The following is a 20,088-nucleotide window of genomic DNA, read 5'->3' as shown; positions in this document are numbered from 1 at the left end:
GTGGCAGTCCACTGGTGACAGTCAGGGTGAGAGGGACCCTTTCAGCATCTTCAGCTCATACCCAGTGAAATGTGCTCCAGCTGGTTCTCAGCCATGAGGACACTATTGAGCTGTGATGAGCAGAAAACATTGCTGTTAGGAGTGAAGTTTTGGAGGAGAATAATGTAACTGGTGACATTTTCTGTCATCCATGATGAGGAATGTGTAACATTATATGGAAGAGCATCCCTGCACAACAAGACAGTAAATGGTGAGGGGCTGATGTTGGGTGCTCTGCAAGCTTTGTGGAGGAGAAGGGTCAGGAGATGACACACAAACTCCAGTCTACTAAAGGGAGTGTGGATTACCAAAAGAGATCAGTGAAATATTTCTTTATCCACAGCTGAACTCTGGCCTTTCATTGCAATGTGAAATAACCAGCAAGGTTAGCAATAAGTTCTGATTCAGAACTTATTCAGCTCTTCAGAGCTCTTCAGACACTCCATTAGCTGTCTGTGCATCTATTTTAAATTAATTAAAAATTTAAAATTTAAAAATAAAGAACCAGTCCCAAAATTTAATTTTTCAGTGGCACTTAGAAAGATGGTGTAATTTAAACTAGAAGAAGAATGTTTTGACTAGATATTAGGAAAGAATTCTTGACTATGAGGGTGGTGAGTGCCTGACACAAGGTTTCCCAAAGAAGCTGTGGCTGCCCCTGGATCCCTAGAAATGTCCAAGGCCAGTCTGGACAGGACTTGGAGCACCCTGGGATAGTGGAAGGTGTCCCTGCCCAAGGCAGGGGGTTGGAATGTGATGGACTTTAAGGCCCCTTCGAATCAAACCATTCTACAATTCTCTCATTCTCTTACTTTGTGGGAAGGAAGGGCACAAGTAAGAGACTTTGAGCAGAAAAATTTAAGCTTTACACAGATTCTAACATGACACAGTCTGTGTATCTGTTGTTTGACACCAGATACATTAGATTGACTGATTTAATTGGTTTAAGGAAGCTGCTACAAGAAAGAGATACCAAGTGCAAGGCAGAAGGCAAGCTCTGGAGAAACAGGAGGATGGGAAAGCAGTGTGAGAGTTTCCAAGTTGCTCCCCATGGCAACAGAGCTCTGACCTGGGTAAACAACTCTCTGCACGTGTACATTTTTCAAAGCTACTTCCATTCTGCTAACTGCTGGCCTGCCACATCATTTGAACTCTCTTAACCTTCAAGGGTGATCCCATTTTTTCTGAAAGAGAGCACAGAGGAGCTTCCCTGCCCAGAGCTGGAGAGCTTTGGCTTTGCAGGAGATTGGCAGAAGCCCCACACTTATGAGCAGCCCAAAACTCCCTGTCCAACACATCTTACAGGAGGGCTTCCAGCCAGAGCCCAGCCCCTGCTCACTTCAGAGCTGTATAATTGCTCAAGCTAAATAACATTCCCCAAGTTTCCCTCCCTAGAAAGCCTCCCTATACTTTTATTACGTTTTTTGCTGTGACTAAATCTGCCTCACATGTGTTGTGCAGCCTCCCCTCGCTCCATTGCATATGTTGTGAGTCCAATGAAAAGCACAGTGCCAAAGGCACTGCATTCGCATGACGTGTTGTTTCCAAATATCTTGCAGCTTTGGTCAAAATAAAGTAAAATTACGCTGAAATGCCCTGACCCCTTTCTTCCCCTGCTCAGTTGAAAGCTATTTCCAACCCGTGTGTTCCTTTTCTACTGCAAACCTTCACTGCAGGCAGAGTAGCTGAAAAGTATAAAATGTTGCATTTAAAATGAATTTATTCATTTGTTTGATTAATAAAGTCCCACATTATCCCCCCTCAATCAAGAAAAAGAAGTATTCACCACTTTTTAAATAAAGCGTAATAAAGTGTTGTGTCAGAGGCCAACAACTTTATCCCAAAAGGTGCAAAATTTAATGGGTTATGACAACTAAATACAAGATAAAGGGAGAAAAAAATCATGTAACTTCTAATTATACTCATCCAATTGCTCTTCCACTTATAAGGTTTAGCTGTCTTTTCTGAATTAGTCTTTTGAATTAAGTTTCCATAATATGTGGCAGATTGAGAAAAACAGTCCTCAGAAAATTTCTGCCCTGGATGACAGATGAACTAGATAATGGAGTATAATCTCTTCCATTTTCATGATTTTGACACATTTTCACTTCTGTGTGTATGTTTAAATCAAGGAATCAAAATAAGTTTGAGTACAGAATATAAATCCCAGACAAAATTACAGCTTTCATTGCAGTGTTGGGTTAAATGTAAACAGCAGGAATGTTACAGATATCTTCTAATTAAATGCATAAATCAGAGGAATGTCTTGAATGTTTACAGCAACTGCACCAAGAAGTGAGAATGAGGAAGAGATGTACTTTGTCAGCTGATGGCTGCGTCCCCTGCATTCCCATACAGAGTTTAATTTTGTCACAACCTTTGGTACAAGTTGCAAAGCTTCTCTCCAGTTGATTTACAGGCTGTTTGTTCCTGCTGAGGATGATTAGAGATGGAAATGGCTTTTTCCTAGCCAAGCAGGGGTTCACCATTGCTGAGGGCTCTGGTGTTAGGATTTGGAGGGCAGCTGGTTTAGACCACCCTGCCTTTTTTGTCACTGTAGATGTTCTGGGGTATCAGATGATGGTATTGAATCTTAAATCCACATGGATTTAGGCTGGGTTTATGATAAGATTTTAATTCTAAACCCACAATCTGTTGAGCTCACAAAAAAAGGCTGATTTTTCTTGACTGTGTCCTCATGTTGACTCTCTTGCCTTACAAATCCTACTATGCTTCCTTCTACCCAGGTTTTCTCCTTGTCCTTTAAGTTAGAAAAACCCTCTTAGACCAGCGAGTCAAACCATTCCCCAGCACTGCCAAGGCCACCCATGTCCCCCACAAATGCCACATCCACATGGCTTTTAAACTCCTCCAGGGATGAGGCAGCCACAGCTGCTCTGGACAACCTGTGCCAGGGCCTCACCACCCTCACAGCTGAAAATTTTTTCCTTATATCCCATCTAACCCTGTCCTCTGGCAGTTTAAAGCCATTGCTCTGATGTTTAAACTCTGGGGAGAGCAACCAACCTGTGGATTATGACCTGGGGCTTGAGGGCAGACAGTGTAGCAGTGGGGTGAGAATTTCCCATCTTGATGATGCTGTAGCAGCAGCATCCAAAGCTGCACGAGAGAGATTTCCCTTCCTTCACTGCAGCATGTGAGCTATCAAAAACCACAGCAAAGATAGTTTCTATAGATGGGAAGCCAGAGGCTGGATAGTGATGGGTAGTTCACTGAGGGAAGGTCCCTCGAGTCTATGGGAGACTGGCAGCTCCAAAACATGTAAGGAAATTTTGTGTTTGTGGAGTGGGAGGAGAGCACAGGCCTTCAACTTACACGTTGTCCTTGGTGTGAGACCCACAAGATCCAAGTGGTGCCTGTAGTTCCGAGCAGAGTCAGGCAGCAAAACTTTATTTGAATTCCTGGTGCTTATCTGCCCCACCAGGACTTGCCAAGCTGCTGAGCTAAGGCCAGCAAGGCCTGATTGTTGTCACCAGGGTAAACAAACCTGGCTTGAATGCACAGGGAGGAAGGGGCAGATAGGTTCAATAACAGAGGAACATAGTAGCATTTATGAAAGAATTCCCCAGCCTGAGGTGGGGAGTTCTCTAGAAATGTTTGATTCATGTCCTAAAGACAGTCTTTACCAGAATAAGTCTTAATACAAGAAGAGTGTCAGTGAAGGCAAAAAATATGGAAATGCTACATCTAAAGCATAGTGAAAAAGAAAACACAAATAATTTTAATTCATTATTGAAACAGCGACTCACTTGGGTCCCTTTTTCAGATTGAGGTGATTGTTTGCATTAGGGGAAAAAAAAAAGCAGTTTCACTACAGGAGAGTGCTACTTTTTTAAACTGGTGGCTGCAGGATGACACCAAACATACAGATCCCTTTTGGTTGCAGTCAGCTCCTGTACTCAGACAGTCAAGGAGATTGGCCAGTTGGCCAGGTTCAAGATTTGCAAAGATGTCTTAACACCTTAAGGAATCCTTGTCCTGCTCATACTTAGCCTTTCCCCTTTCTACACACTGCTTGCCTCTATCATTTATAAAGGCATGTCTTCAGTACCTAATTTGAAATTGCTATTGCAACCTGCATTATTATAATGGAATATAGAATAAAATATAGCATAGAATGAGCAACCTAAAAAATCCATTTCAGAAAAGGCGTCCTTGTTATTTGTTGAGGTCAACTTAACACAACCCCTCTCCCCTGATTTTGGTTTGTCTTCAAGGACTTTTGGCATTAGGGCAATTTTTTTCTATAAAGCTGTGAAGTCCACATTCACAAAATTACTGTGTAAACGTTCACATTTGGCACCAGCTACTTGGCTGGCAGTCCTGGCAGAGATAAGGCTGCAGTCTGGCACTGTGTGCTATGGCTGGAAAGGTTTAACTGTCACTTGACATTTCACTCCTCAAGACAAATAAATGGGATTTCCTGCATGCAGCAGGGCAGCACTGCTCATCTCCCAGCACAGTCTGTCTTTTTGCAGAGGCTTGAAATTCTTAAGAAGGGAGTATGTCCACTGGGGTGTACATTTTCCAGTTTGGGGAGATTAGGGAGCCAAAGGTCTGCCGGCTCAATAGGGTGTTAGTCAGCACGTCCTGAGCTTCAGGCAGATAAGGGTCCACTTCCTAGGCTGCCCTGATCTAAGAGTTAACAGTTGGTGACAGCGAGTCTGTCTCTGTTCTTTAGTCATTGTTATAATTTTTTGTAATATTTACAGGCCTGGCTCTCTCAGATTAAAAAGTACAAAATCAAAAGGAGGTCTTCCTCCGTGGGCGCTGGGGGTGGGGGAGGATGTTTGGGCTTGGCACGCGGCTCCACCGCCGCGCTGGGTGGGAGGGACGGGAGCAGGATGTCGGCGCGGGCCTCAGCTCTGTGGCTGCTGTGAGGAAAACTCAAACCTCGTCTAGTGACCTTCAGGAGCCCTCCACACCAGGAAACATGCTGCGGATGTCAGCCCCCAGGATGCAAATCAAAGGTGTTAACCTCAGCTGGGAGAGTGGGCCTTGTCTCCCTGGTTGATGCACGAAGCCAAGGCCTAGGCAGCGCATCAACCCTTGTACAGTGATAACGGAGAGGAACAGGGTCCCAGTTGTCCAAAGGAATGTTCTTTTTGGCTTGGCGGGATGTTTTGGAGGCAGTGTTGAACTGATGTGTAGTGAAAGCATGTCTGGGACCTCATCACTGGAAAAGTATGCAAACTGAATCACTGTGCTCTTCTCCTGCCACCTTTTGTGTTGGGGGAATATGGTCTACACAAATAAATGAGAAAACAAAACAACTGTGACGTGGTAGTAACTCTAGATTTGGGGTGAAAGAAACAGGCAGATGAAAACAGCATTTTGACCTCTCAATCCTTTTGGTTCTGCTGGATTATCCCAAGACTGTATTAGAGCAGAGAAAGGTCATATAGTAGTTTGCAAAAGGAAAAATCTTATAACTGTGAAATTAGTGGGGTTTATACTGTTAATGTGCTCCAGTCTCTTCCCAGCTCAGATGCTGAAGAGCAGAGAGAGGAGTGCTGGAAACTCCGTAGATGGGTCACAGTCTCCATCAGCAAGAGCAGTGTGGGACCAAGTCAGATGACAAAATCTTCAGCTCCTTCTCCAGGGTGGAGGAAGAAAAACCTAACCCTAGTCATGACAATCCTATGAAAAAAGCAGAAAGGGGGAAAAAAGCTAAAAAAAAATATAAAAAGGGAGAAAAGGGTAGTATTACTGGGTCAGGATATGTACATTGTCCATACAGGGTTCCCGAGGTGCATCCCTCTGGCATCAAGGCCAGAGTGATCAAGGCTTCTGTACCCTACCAAAACATGAAAGAGTGGGTCATGTTCTTAAAGTCCAGTAGTTTCCTTCACTGTCACATGCATATCCAGCAGCTTCTGCTCGTTTTGTGCTGCTGATTGCATGGCACACACCATGGTGAGGGTTTTATTTGCACAGCAGTCGGATCTTTGGTGGGAGTAGGAGCCGGGCAGCAGGGAGAGGTTTATCTGGGGTTTGTTTCAGGACGGTGGGATGGTGCCGTAGCCTAGGTGGGGCAGCCATCCGTGATGTTATCTGGAGCACAAAGCATTTCCATGATAAACAACATTCCTTGTATTTTAGACTAGTCTGCTATCGAAGTCAAAACAACTGCTCTGGCTTAAACAGTAGCTCTCGCTGCTTGAAATGTAAAATACATAATTGGCTGTAAGATTTGTCTAGAGCAGATTCTCTGTGTCTTTTAATATATAGCTACACATATTAGTGTACATTCATTATTCAGCAGGATTATTTTCTGTGAAGCTTCTGTCATTTGTGCACTTCATAGGCCATTTTAAATCCTTTCCATTTAATGTTAAAAAAAGTTGTTATTGTTAAAAAAAGTTTAATAAATTATATCGATCAGACTAAAAGTGTGTTACTCACTTTTCAGAAAATAATTAGCAGATGGTTGTCTCTGACATGAGAAGTGGAATATTGTTGGGCATTTATAGTATTGGCTTTGTGTTTAAAAAAGGCTGATGAAGGGAATAAGGTCTGTCATTTTTATCCCAAAGTTGAAGCAGACTTTGTCCAGATACACAACTTAATTCTTCTCTACTGCCTTCACTTACAGTATCTCCAAGAGGAGACTTTGCCTTTCCCAACCCTACCTCACCCTCCTTTGCGTTCTTCCACATTGTAGAAGAATAATAAAATAAAATAAACAAATTGCCTCGGAAGAATTATTTTGGTCTTTGGCAAGTCCTGAACCATAAAAAGCCTTTTCTTGTTTCATATAAGGGTTTCCCACTGACCAGGCGATACTGGGGTTCTGAGAGCGCCATGAGCTTTTTCTGGAGGGCACAGGCATCTTAGGATCTCACAGATCACAGAATCACAAAATCATTTGTGTTGGAAAAGTTCTCTAAGACCATCAAGTCCAACTATCCCCCCAGTACTGCCAAAACTACCATTGATCCACATCCCCAAGAGCACATCCACACAGCTTTTAGATCCCTCCAGGGATGGTTATCTGCTCCAGGTCTGGTTGACTGCAGAACTGATCTTCCCCTGCCTTCTCTTGCTTCCTTGACTTTATAAATACATTTTCTGTCTTCTGCAGAGTGATCCAAACAGTACGTGTGCATGTATGAACTCAGGACAACTTGAGCTTTTGCCCAATTTGAGATCTTCAAAGAGTTCTTCCTCATGAGATGTTCCCAGCTGATTTATTGCTGCCAATTTCTTAAACTTTACCTTCTGTGCACTTGAAAAGTGGCAGAATTCATAGAATCATAGAATCACTGAATGTTTTCAACTGGAAGGAGCCTTAAAGCTCAATTTGTTCAAACCCCCTGCCATGCGCAGGGACACCTTCCAGGTTGCTCAAATCTCACTCATAAAATTCTGGAAAGAAAAAAATACAGCCTTGAATCAGCTTTGTTTGGCAAGTGAGTGATATTTTGAAGTTTGGAAAGTCTCATAAGGTGCAGGGTTTAGTTCTGAGAATTTGGAAATTAATGTATTTCTAAGCCCTTCTTTGAGGGTACTGCTAAGGCATTATGGTCTTAACTGTGAGTTGAGGCATCTAAAATCTAGTTCTAATCTTGTAACTTTTTGATAGCGGGTTTATAAGTCTTCTATATAAAGGTGTCAATGATGAGTGATTTCTAAACTCACTTCAGTTTTAACAAAAATGTTTGCTGAAAGCCTACTGTTTTTCATGGTTGTGTAAAGCCTTGCACATTAATCTAGAGAAGAATGGCTTGCAGGCTGAAGCACAGGAAGCCGGGGCTTAAACTTATTTGCATCTTCCTTACCAGTGTTAAAAATAGGGACTATTGTTATGAAATGTGCATTTTCTGCAAATCCCATGGTAGGAAAGGCTTATATGTCTGCTTCATATCCATAAAAGTTTTGTGAGTTGATAGACTCATCCCCATTTGTGCTTTGGTGCCCTTTAATGCCACTGAGAAATGGATTCAGGGATTATTCAGTTTTTCAGATGTTAATTCCCTAAATTCAAAAACACACAAAGGATTTTACTTATTTGTCTGAGTGGTTGGTGTATGTACATAACAAGTGCTAGAGCGAGGTCAGGACCAGAACTGTTTCTGTCAGTTGGGTCAGTAGCTTTGTTTCTTCCATGTGTTTAACTCTCTTCTTGGTTGGTTTTTTTTTTTCCATGTTAAAAACATCCTTTGTTTGAATTGTTGTCATTTTGAGTTGTTCAATTTTTGCTCAGACCTGTGTTCTTTCTTTTAAAAGGCCACTGTATTTTCTGAGAATTACCGTTCTTTCAGGTTAAGCCCTGAAGTGAATGAAAGTTCTGGTTTTTGTTGATGGTACCTCATTTACACGTCCTGCCTTCATCCTCATGCTTCAAGTGTATTACATACATCATTCTCTTTCTTTTATTTTTATTTGGTAAAGCAAACATGTATTGTATTTTCTGCAGTGTTGGAAATGTCCTCGTAGTGTTTCTGTTGTTTTCTGTCTCCACGGTCTGACAAGTCTGCCTCCTGGCTGTTGGAAATGTTCTGGAAAGATCTGTGTCCATCTAGACAACATGGCATAGAGAACAATCCTGGCAGGGAAAGCAAATTATAGTTAGGGCTATAAATCCTTGAACTGTGACTATAAATGTCAGGATGCATAAAATGTACGTAGAGATTAATGATACTTAACCATGGTAGGTTAAGTAGTAAGACACGTAGGTTTGGTTCAGTCTTTCAGTCTTTCCTCCCATTCCAAAATTTCTTCAGGTGGACACAGGATCTCTGAAGCTGAACAGAAACTCAAATCCTTCAAACTAAGGGATTGAGGGATTTTCATAGAATCCTACAATAGTTTAGGTTGAAAGGAAGTTTAAAGCTCATTGCATCCCACCCCCTGCCATGGTCAGGGACAGCTCCCACTGTCCCAGGCTGCTCCCAGCCCCATCCAGCCTGGCCTGGGACACTGCCAGGGATCCAGGGGCAGCCACAGCTGCTCTGGGCACCCTGGGCCAGGGCCTGCCCACCCTCCCAGCCAGCAATTCCTAATTCCCAATGTGCCAGAATCTGTGCCTGCCCTCTGGCAGTGGGAGCCATTGCCTGGGTGCTGTCCCTGCCTGCCTTGTCCCCAGGGGCTGTGCAGCTCTCCTGGAGCCCCTGGAGGCCCTGGCAGGGGCTCTGAGGTGTCCCTGGAGCTTCTCTGATGCAGCTGAGCAGCCCCAGCCTGTCTTTATAGCTGCTGACCAGTGGTCGTGTTTGTTTTTGGTGCTGCAAAAATGGCACAGCTTGGGACTATTGACATTTATCAGCAAGTTTCCTTTCCTGGAAGGTAAAGAGACGTGTATATGTGTCTGTGTCTCTGAATTTCTAGGACTTTAAAGTTCTCATTATTTGCCGTTCTATTCCAGACAGAAAAGCAGTCTTCTTATGGTACCCTGCAAAGCTTTGTGCCCTGGCAGGTTTGCCACAAATATTTAACTCATTTAACTACTTGTGTTTTTACCAATAATTATCTAGGCAGAACTGTTTGATTGATTTTTCCCAAAATGACCTGGCTTCTCAGTACTCTATAAAAAAATTGGTAATTGCTGAACTCTGACCAGAGGCACGTCTGCTTCTCTGGCAGTAGTTCACATCCGACCCTGAAAATTCACCTCTGAGCATTTGTTTTCCTGGAGCTGTGGTTGTACAAACCTTTACTCAAAGTGATCTGAAAACAGAAATCACATATCAATGAAACTTTCTGAAACAGTTCTCTCTCTGTAGATTAACTCCCCTACCCTCCCTGGACCTGGAAGATGGTGACCCAGTAGAATGTGGGTCTTACTGAATTTTGCTCCCTGGGAACAATGTTGTTGTCTACTACAGCTTGTGTAGTGGCTTAAACTTTAATCATTCTATTATTTTAAATAATACTGTATTTAATATATATTTATTAAATAATATGTAATATACTTATTATATTTAGCTTGTGCACAGATGGCTTTGAACCTCTTATGGTATAAGTTTTATATTTTTTTCCACCTCCCTGCCATGCTCTGAGCCCCCATTTTCTTCACTGTCTTTCTGTTTGCACCTATTCCTTAGGCAGATCTCTGAACAAGATGTGTGGCTCACACTTAGTCTAGCACATTTCCTGTTTGCTTCCTTCATCTCCCCACCATCATCCTCTGTGCTGTGAGCCCGAGGAGGAGAAAAAGATGGTATCAGGCAGGTGTGGTGTAGCCCATACAGATACTTCACCAGAGCCACACACTTTCTGTCTGCAGTCAAAGAGAAGCACTACAGACACGAACAGAACCTGAGAAGGATGAAACAGCCTTGACACCCCACGAGAACTAAGCCATTGCAAAAATTCAATCTGTCAGTATCTTGGAGCGAGCACTGAGACATTTTCTTCCACGAATTATGGTCTGTTAAAGAGCTCAAGTCCTTGTATTTATATAAAACCCAAATATATCAATGTTTCCATATGTACCTGTATATCCATACCATGAACAGTGTGCCAGGCATGATTGCTGTTGAGTTGTTGTCAAGATACTTGGCCATTAATTTGACTAGATTGGTATTTTGGGGACCAGATTTCCAAGTGGCATTGAGGACTTGGCAGTCAAATACAGGTGTCATTCCTCTGCCCAAAATCCTCACAGATTGCTATGTTTGGTGCAAGGCAGGTTTTAGGGGCAATTCTTGCTGGGGTAAATATTCATTATGGACCCTATAACAGAGGCTTGGTACAGTGCTGAACCTGAGCCCTCTTTTTTTCCTCTGCCATTTGATGTATTTTGCTAATGAGGTCCAATCCTACAGATGCTCTGCAGGCAATACTGCTATATTTAGCAGAAACAATATGAAACACATAATTTGCCATCAAGTCATTAGGTTACCAAACAGGATTCATGGTAAGCTTTTCAAACACAGAAAAATCCCATTTTCAGAAAGACTTTGAAGCTTTGAATTGATGTAAAGTTCACATGAATTTGACTCTCAAATGTGTTCAGACTCCTTTGAAAACAGCACTTCTCTGCTCAAAGAGTCACCTGCTTTTGAAAATACTGACTCGTGCTTGATTGCTGTTTCAGAAACCAGAGTTTCCAACCAGAACTTGAGGAAAAGAGTGTTCTCCAGGTTTTTATTAATCCAGCTCTTTAATTTCTTTAGTTTCCACAGTGACTGCCCCATATCTTTGATGAATGCTGCTTTTCATCCAGCAGAACATCTAGATCAGGGAAGAAGCAAAGACATTGCTCTTAAAGCAGCTCCATCTGCCCTTGCCTGTGTTATCTGAGCGGAGATCATCCACTGACCTAACACTGTATCCTTAGAGCAGCTCTGAGGGTTCATTTGGAGGGAAGGGGATGTTTTATTTAATGTATGGCTCAAGCCTTATAGCTCAGATGCCGCTGAGCTGCCTGGAGCAGAGCCAGGTGCACTGGCCGTGATGTTCCCTTCCTCAACGTTAACTGAAAAAAACCCAAACCAGAAAAAAAAAAAAAACAACAAAACAAAAACTCCCCAGTGTTGTTGAACTTCTGTGGTGGAGGAGTTACTGCACTGCAGTTCTGTGTCTGTTCATAGGACTTCCCGTGGTTTTTCATCTAATCATGTGATTGACAATGCAGACAGTCTGCAAAGTTCTCGGTCTGTCTCATTTGTACCCTCATCCCAACCACGAAATCTGACTTCTGCTTTGTCTGGCAGAAGAAAACAAGATAGGGTGATGTGGTGGGGTGATTCACTGGAGCTGATAAGTGGTGTCTGTATTTAAACTGTGCCGTTCAAACCGTAATGTTACCTCTGTCTCTCACGTTTTCAAGGACTTTCTCAGGCTGATTTATTTTAAACTATCTGGGGTTGTCTGTCACTCTATGGGATGGCAAGAAATGCAAATAATGGCTCCAATGGACCTGTTTATGTCAAGGCAAGGAGTTCAGTAATTTAGATAGTGAACATTGTTGTATATTGGATCAAAAGAGGGTTTGGGTTGGGAGAGACTTTAAAGCTCATCTCATTCCACCCCCTGCCATGAGCAGGGACACCTTCTGTCATCCCAGATTGCTCCAAGCCCCATCCAGCCTGGCCTGGGGCACTGCCAGGGATCCAGGGGCAGCCACAGCTGCTCTGGGCACCCTGGGCCAGGGCCTGCCCACCCTCCCAGCCAGCAATTCCTAATTCCCAATGTGCCAGAATCTGTGCCTGCCCTCTGGCAGTGGGAGCCATTGCCTGGGTGCTGTCCCTGCCTGCCTTGTCCCCAGGGGCTGTGCAGCTCTCCTGGAGCCCCTGGAGGCCCTGGCAGGGGCTCTGAGGTGTCCCTGGAGCTTCTCTGGTGCAGCTGAGCAGCCCCAGCTGTGCCAGGCTGGCTCCAGAGCAGAGGGGCTCCATCTTTCCACACCATCCATCCAAACAAACAGGGCAGTGAAGGAAAAAAAGGGATGATTCATCCCATGCCAAGGCTTTTCCTCTGTCATTAAGATTGCCATTTAAGATGTCTTAGCGTGGTCTCTCTTTGTAAGTGGTGCTGAAAATCTGGTTCATTGGAGTGTCACCAGCTAGGGTGCCACTGTCTTTCCAGAAGTTGAATACAACAGCAGCAAGGCAGAAGAAAATAGATTTGTGCACTGCAGGTTTGATGTGCCACTTTGGCAATTTTGTTAACTGTGATAAAGTGCTCACCACTGCTGGCTGGGTTATTTCTGGGCATGCCCTGAGACCCGTGTGCCCTGGTTGCTTTACAGTGTCACCTGCTGTGTGTCTGCAGCACACAGCCAGGGCCCAAGGCTCCTGATCACTCCTTTGAAGCAGGACATACAGGAGACAAATGGCACCAATCAGAGTTTAAACATTCCTTGGACTGTCACCTGAAAATCTTGAAAAGTTTTTTGAAAATCTTAAAGCTTTTTGGCATCAATCAGGCTTTCTACATTGTCTTTAAATCCTGCTGTTACAAATTGTTATAAAGTCGTTCTCTTAAAGAAGGAACTTTTGATGATTTTGTTAACAAATTTGTTTAACAAATTTTGTTAACAAATGAATTTGTTAACAAATTCTGTTTTCAGTGAACACTCTGTTAGTGAAACAGTGTGGGTAGTTTTTTTATCTCAACAGTGGATGGCTGCCATGGTTAATCTTGCAAGTTACGTCATAGAATCATTGAGGTTGGAAAAGCCCTCTAAGATCATTGAGTTCAAACATTAACTCAGCAGGACTGTGCTCACTACTAAACCATATTCCCAAGTGCTGCATCCACACCCCAAAGATGCTGGTGCAGTTCTCTCTGTGCTGGACCTCTAGGATTTCTCATTTTAAATGAATTAGAAAACATGGCCAGCACACAGCTGTGGGTCATTGCAGTCATCTAAAGAATGTGGGTTTGAATTGCTGGCCTGGAATTCTAATTTTTCATGTCTCATCAGCAATGCATTGAGCTGTCCTGAGCCTGCTGTTCAGGTGGACCCTCAAAAATCCATCACTCCTAATGTTATCTACATTCTTTTTATATAGCCTCAATCAAAACTGTGTATAAGTAGTGGCAGTGTGTATTACTGCTCTGCTTAAAAATCTCATTCTCCTTGTCTGCATTTCCAAGACAACCCCGCAGGCAGTTCAAAGCACATGTTGAGTGTCAGAGAGTGCAGGCTGACTGCACTGAGTTACACTCAGCCTTCAATCTGAAATTGATTATTAAATTGCTGTGGTGCGATTGCAATAAATGGCAACATCGATCAGCCTGAAGAGAGGCTGAATAATAAAATCAATGCATGGCTTATTGCCTGAAAATATGAATGCACCTGAGCCATTTTAGGCTGCCCTTGCAGCCAAGAGATAATGGGATAGTAAGACCTGAGCATCTCAGATGCAGCTGTTGGAATTTCTGATGTGATTTTGCCTAGTGTTTTGAGGCTGAAGATGTTTTTTAAGCTGCACAAGAGCCCAAGAATGGTCCCAGGCTACTGCCATGCATGTTTGCAGAGCCAGTAGCTACATCTGTGACCTGAAGGCGAAAAAGAAGGTTGTGTTTAATTCAATTAAAATTAGAATCTTGAATGACTTTCCCCTCCTTCCCTCCCAGAAGGGCTACCATGGGCTGCATCCCTGGTGAGAAGCGTGCCACCCCTGGGGTGAAGAGTGGCAACTGTGTGAGACTTTTCTCTGGCTGCAAGTGCTGCCGTGGTGTGATCGTGAGGTTGAGCCATTCATTCTGCTGATGCAGAGCTGAACAGAACGTGCTCCTGTCTGCCCTGACCACAAGCCAGGAAGTTTTGGAAGGAAGTGGGGAAGATTACACTGAGGATAAGCAGAGTAGAATGTCAGGGCTTTTTTAAACAAAATAAATACTAATGAAAATATACATGAGGGCTTGGTTGGGGGGGTGATAGAGGGGGAAGACAGGGACAACTTCAGAACTGGGAGCTGAGTTGGGAAGGGATAGGAATGTCAATGAAAAGGAGGATCTCGCAAGGCTGGTGAGGAAAGAAAGGTTAGGTGAGTACAAAAGAGAAAAGTATGCTAAAGAGAGAAGATGAGGATGCAGTGGAAAGGAGTTGGCGTGTCAGTAGGCTGGGAGATTGGAAGTGAGAGGTGGGGGGTGAGTAGGGGTCTAAGGTACCTAAGAGTGAAAAAACCAAAGTGATGCTGAAGATTGAACAGGCTGGTCAAAACAGACTTGGAGAAGAGAGGTTGTAGAGAGATGGTGGAAAGTGGTTTAGACGCACAGAACGGCTGTGGGAGAGTTCTCTACCACAAACTGCATGTCTGGCACAGGAAATTAAACTTGCTGATGTACCTTTGAGATTCTGGGCTTTGAACTCTACAGAGGTTAGATGCAGAGGAGCCTTTAACAGCCCTACCTTTAGCTGCCTCACTTCCTTGAACAGAGATAATGCAGAATCCTTTAGGTTGGAAAAGCTTCCAAGATCTTGGAGTTCAGCTGCTCTCCCAGCAGTGCCAAGGCCACCACCAACCCATGTCCCAGGTGCCACATCCACATATTTCTACAACTTTTCTACAAGTTGTACATGTTTTCTGAGTCCAAGAGTACAAATAACATGGGAGCATTGAAGTTAAATACCTAACCTTGAAAACTAAGTGTCCAAGAAATGCCCCCTCAAAGGAGACTGATCCAGCCAGAATTCTTGTACCCTTAAGGCAAGGAAACAGGACACTGAGCTCAAGAAATAGGGTAGGGAATCCCTTCATTATTAATGGGCAAAGAGGCTCCTTAGCCATTGCTGTGCTTGTTCTGATCGTGTCACACGGAGGAGTTTATTCTTAGTCTTAGCCACAGCCTTATAAATAATAAAATGGGTCATGTTTTATCTTACCCCAGTGATCATTGCAATGCGGCTTTTGCCTGAGACTCTGCCAAGCTCAGACACAGGCAACATTTAGAAGTGGATAAAGTGAAGAGCACAATGCAAAAGTAGACTCAGCTCTTTCCAAAATACACACTTACCAAGACTGAACCTGGTGGGTTTGCAGTGTGCACTGCTTTGGGAGGGAAAAAAATGAGAAAAATGGGAACTTGAGGTTGCAGTGTCTGTCTCTTCTCTCTGGTGACTGGTACAGGACCGAGAGAGAATGGCTGGAGCTGTGCCAGGGAGGTTTGGGTGGGATATCTGGGAAAGGCTCTTCCCCAGAGGGTGCTGGCCCTGCCCAGGCTCCCCAGGGATGGGCACAGCCCCGAGGCTGCCAGAGCTCCAGGAGCCTTTGGACAGCGCTGCCAGGGATGCCCAGGGTGGGATTGCTGGGGGTCTGTGCAGGGCAGGGGCTGGGCTGGGTGATCCTTGGGGTCCCTTCCAAGGTGATCCTTGGGGGTCCCTTCCAGCTTGGGATATTCTGTGATCCTATGATACCATAAACTGCATTTATGCTTTCAGCCTTTTCAGAGGATTTTCCTGCTAAGGAGCCAAGTACAATTAATGGCAAAATTTTTTTTAAGGTAAAATGCAATAAATATATTTGTACTTGCACAAGCAAGAAGGCTTTTGAGGGGCTGCTAAAAATGAGTTTTCCTTGAGACCTTTGTGTTTTGTAGAGGATTCACGTGTTTAGTCTGTTAACAGGCAAATGGATTGTGACCAATGGTAAAAGGCTTGAATACAATATGCTAATGTAGCATTTAATTCAAAGAAGAAATTATAAATGTTCTTTTTATCCTATAAATATTTTCCTTGGGTTCTAATGGTTTAGTTACTTCCATTATTTTTTTCACCAAACCTCTTTCTTCAGTGTTTATGTGGGCTGTGTGTTTGTAAGCAGACATGCAAACCTTCCCTCACTGGACTCTGGCTTCTTGTTGCAGAAGTTCCCCGAGCTGAAGTTTAAGTACGTGGAGGAGGAGCAGCCTGAGGAGTTCTTCATCCCCTACGTGTGGTCCCTGGTGTACAACTCTGCCGTGGCCCTGTACTGGAACCCCCGTGACATCCAGCTCTTCACCATGGACTCGGGCTGAGGGACCCGCGGCCAGGCCAGCCCCGCTCCATCCTACGGGAATTGAACCCCTGCACCCCTTCCAACCTGACCCCTCCAGCTGCCCCCGTGACCCCAGAGCCAGTGTCCAGCTGGGACAGACTGCTGTGGGGCACTGATGGCTTGTAGGCAACCTTGTGTTTATAGTCCGTAACCCAGAGCTTGTTTGATGAAAATGAGGCCTTACACATGGGGTATGATGTTACTACCAACCACAAACCTGATCGTCCTTCTAACTTAACAGGCTAAATGAGATTGCAGGCTTTGATTTGGAAGCAGTATTTGTATTTTTGGCTCTTTGGAGCGGGCAGCTTCCTTGGGTCAAGCTTTTTATGGTCTCTTGGATGCTGCCGTGGGGTGCTCGTTACCTAATCCTTGTTTCCACTCACAGCCCTTCGTTTCTGTGGCACTGTCAAGGCTGCAGCCCTTAAATTGCTGTCTACACTGTCATCAGAGGGAACTAAGCAAGCAGCATCTTAATCAGGTTAGCTCCCAGGCAGATTCAAAACACTTGATTTAGATGTTTGTGGGAGGATTTTCAATAGCAAGTCTTCTGTTGTTGTTGTTGTTTGACTGACAAATACTCTCCAGAGGGCAAGAAACACCTGCTTTTGGAGTCAAGTCCCTTACAGACTTGTTTTTCTGTGCTCCTGTGCAAAATTGTTCCTGGAAATTGAGCGTGTAAGGGAAGAGGGGAAAAAAAGTCCAAAGAAAATAATTACAAGATTGTAAAATAGACCAGTGTCCTGTAAATCTGTGCTTAATGGTGACAGTGTGTTTTGGGGATCCTTGACGAAGCTCTGTGTTGAAAACCTCCTCTTGGCTTTTAAAGTTTTATGGCAGAAGTATAAATTTATCTGAATGTAGAATACTACTCTCTTTTTTGGTTGTTTTCAAGTGCCCTTTCCTGATATACCTGTTCCAGCAGTGGGAAAAGCAAAAGAAGTGGTGTGATTTTGAAAGAAGTCTCATTTTTCAAAGTGGGGATCGTATTTTGGGGATGCCTGTTGCACACACGTGCACCCACTCTCCTCGTCCCACGTGCTGCTGTGTGGGGAACTGTCAGCAGTGCATTGCATGCCAAAACTTCAATTTCAAGGAATTAGTTCTTGAAGATGCGTGGCAACCCTCTGTATTCACTGCCTGCTCCAGCATGTTCTGTTTGTTGACCTGAGGAATCAGGTGCGTTTGCTTTCAGAAAGTCCTTTGAATGGCTTTAAATATAATTTCTTGCACCGTTTCATCCCTCTGAAGGATGTGCTAAGATTGTACTTTCCTTTTATCTGCTTATTTAGAGACAGAAGTCCATTTGAGTCCTACACAAATGGAAATGCTGGCTTATAAAAAAAAAAAAAAAAAAAAGAAAAAAACGCTTTCCAAATTTATTTAAATATAGCTGCAAAGGGATATATAGAGCCCACGAGCATTTAGGGCTTTGAAATGGCAGAAGCTTTTGAGAAGAGACAATGGTAAGACTGGAGATGCAGTGTTTTCTTAGGCAAATAGGAGAAATTAATGAACCATGACTGAGCTGCACATAAGTTGATCTGTATTTTGGATTTATTCTGTTTTGTTTTGGTCTTTGAGCAAACGTCAAAAGGGGATAACTATTCTTGGTTACTGTAGTGATTTGTAATTTTGTCTTTATTAAAAGACTAAGAGTGTTTGTGAGTCAACAGGGCTGCCCAGATTTGGAAAGGTCAGTCTGAAGATGCACTTTTAAACCGTGGGTTCTAAAGCTGCTGGGCTGGCTCGATGTTCATCTGTTTTAAACACTCCGGGCTGAGCAGCACCAGAGAGGCCCTGCCAGGGCAGACGCTGCTCAGCCAGGTGTCAGACTGCAGAAAACCTGATTTCTCTGTGAAAGGGCTTTTTGCAAGAGAGGAGCAGATAAAGCAGCAGTCTGATAGAAAAGGTCCAGCAGCTGCTGAACCATCATCGGCGTCGCACGGAAAATTCTCTCTCGCTGTCCTCCCGTCGTGGTGACACTGAGGTTCAGAGGGTTTGTTCTGATGGCGTCATTTCCTCGTGTGTGTCATGAAATACCCTGCTCCTGGGTCCCAGCTGGTTTGGAACAGCTGGAGTTATCACCTAAAGCCAAAACAGCAGAGCCAGACCAAGATTTGGGCAGAAAATCATGCTGGTCCCATTGGCTCTCCCAAGAGCTGGAGTGTGATGTGGGCCTGGCAGTGTCCTGACATCTGCAGTCTGGTATGGTCACAAATACTCTGTTTTTCCTTCACCTTAGGGATCCTTTTCATTACTTTGTGTGGAAGATTTATTATGCGTAATTACAAAAATAAAGAAAGATGAAACAGTCAATACAGGGTGGTGTGTTTTATGTCACGGGTCTTGACGTGATCATCAGGCCCAACCTGATCAAGGTATTATAATGTCCTCCATGATGTGCAATTAAGAAGAGTGTAAATTTATTTGTTGTATAATGTAGAGGAAGGAACATGTCATGCTGCAGTGTCACATGGAATGTCACCTCTTGCCAGCTCAGCTTTAATGGTCACAGCAGCCATGGCCTGGAAGGGCACTGGGAATGCACAGTCATGGGGGGAAGCAGAGAGGGGACAGGGTTGGGTTGTCCACACAAGACCAGACCTGATGTGTTCTGCACCCTCACATTCCCTTTTCTGTCCATTTCAGCTGATGGTGTCTCTGGTTTTGGGGTGTAGGGTGGGTGTTGGACCAAGAGCTTCTTCTGACCACACTCAAATTTGGGGTGCCCTAACTGTGGCCTTCCAGTACATGCATGTACTGACAGGAGAGCTGGAGAGGGACTTTGGGAGGAGGCCTGGAAGTACAGAAAAAGAGGGAATGGCTTCTGACTGCCAGAGGGCAGGGATGGATGGGATATTGAGAATTAGGAATTGCTGGCTGGGAGGGTGGGCAGGCCCTGGCCCAGGGTGCCCAGAGCAGCTGTGGCTGCCCCTGGATCCCTGGCAGTGCCCCAGGCCAGGCTGGATGGGGCTTGGAGCAGCCTGGGACAGTGGGAGCTGTCCCTGCCATGGCAGGGGGTGGAACAAGGTGGGTTTTAAGGTCCCTTCCAACCCAGACCATTCTGAGATTCTATTACAATACTCTTGCTCTGAGTGCTGATCACTGCTGTCAGCACCTGCCGTGGCTCCCTGAGCAGCTCTGCAGAAGGAATCCATCACTTCAGGGCTGGGCAGGAGAAGGCAGGTCTGCTCTCAGAGGACCATCCCTTCCAGAAGACCAAACAGGCAGCAAAGTGAGCTGCTGTGTAAATTGTGAGGAGGGAGTTGTGGAGCCTCATGCACGTGTCCCTGGCGAGGCAGAAACCCTCCTGCCTCAGGCAATGGAGTGAAACTCTGCTCTGGCTGTGAAAGAAAGATGGGAGTGAGGGGCGACAGCTGGAAGAGAGAAATGCACTGGACATCATCCACTTTGACAAAAGCAGCTCAAAAACCCGCCAGATTTCTTGGTGTTTCTTGACCCTGATAGCCTAAAACCAAAGAGTATTGGCAAGTTACAGGGGGGAAAAAATCCCAAGCTGTTTTGTACGTGCCACTAGATTGTTGATCTACCAGTTAAACAGGAAAGGAAGAAGCAAACAACTCCCCTCCCTTCTTTG

General features: G+C 44.4%; 1 protein-coding gene across 3 annotated transcripts in view; it reads left to right on the top strand.

Moving 5' to 3' along the window:
* DYM (dymeclin) overlaps positions 1-18,806 on the top strand; it is a 209,406-nt gene extending 190,600 nt beyond the window's left edge. For all 3 annotated transcript variants that reach the window (XM_058044202.1, XM_058044201.1, XM_058044204.1), the window contains one exon: positions 16,318-18,806. In XM_058044202.1, coding sequence (XP_057900185.1) covers positions 16,318-16,467 — 150 coding nt within the window. In that variant the 3' untranslated portion in view covers positions 16,468-18,806. The remainder of the gene's footprint in view (positions 1-16,317) is intronic.
* Positions 18,807-20,088: the final 1,282 nt, after the last annotated feature.

This window comes from Melospiza georgiana, chromosome Z, assembly GCF_028018845.1.
Source record: "Melospiza georgiana isolate bMelGeo1 chromosome Z, bMelGeo1.pri, whole genome shotgun sequence".
NCBI classification, from domain to species: domain Eukaryota; kingdom Metazoa; phylum Chordata; class Aves; order Passeriformes; family Passerellidae; genus Melospiza; species Melospiza georgiana.
Note: the sequence above shows the minus strand (reverse complement) of the source record. Positions and strands in the feature narration are given on the sequence as shown.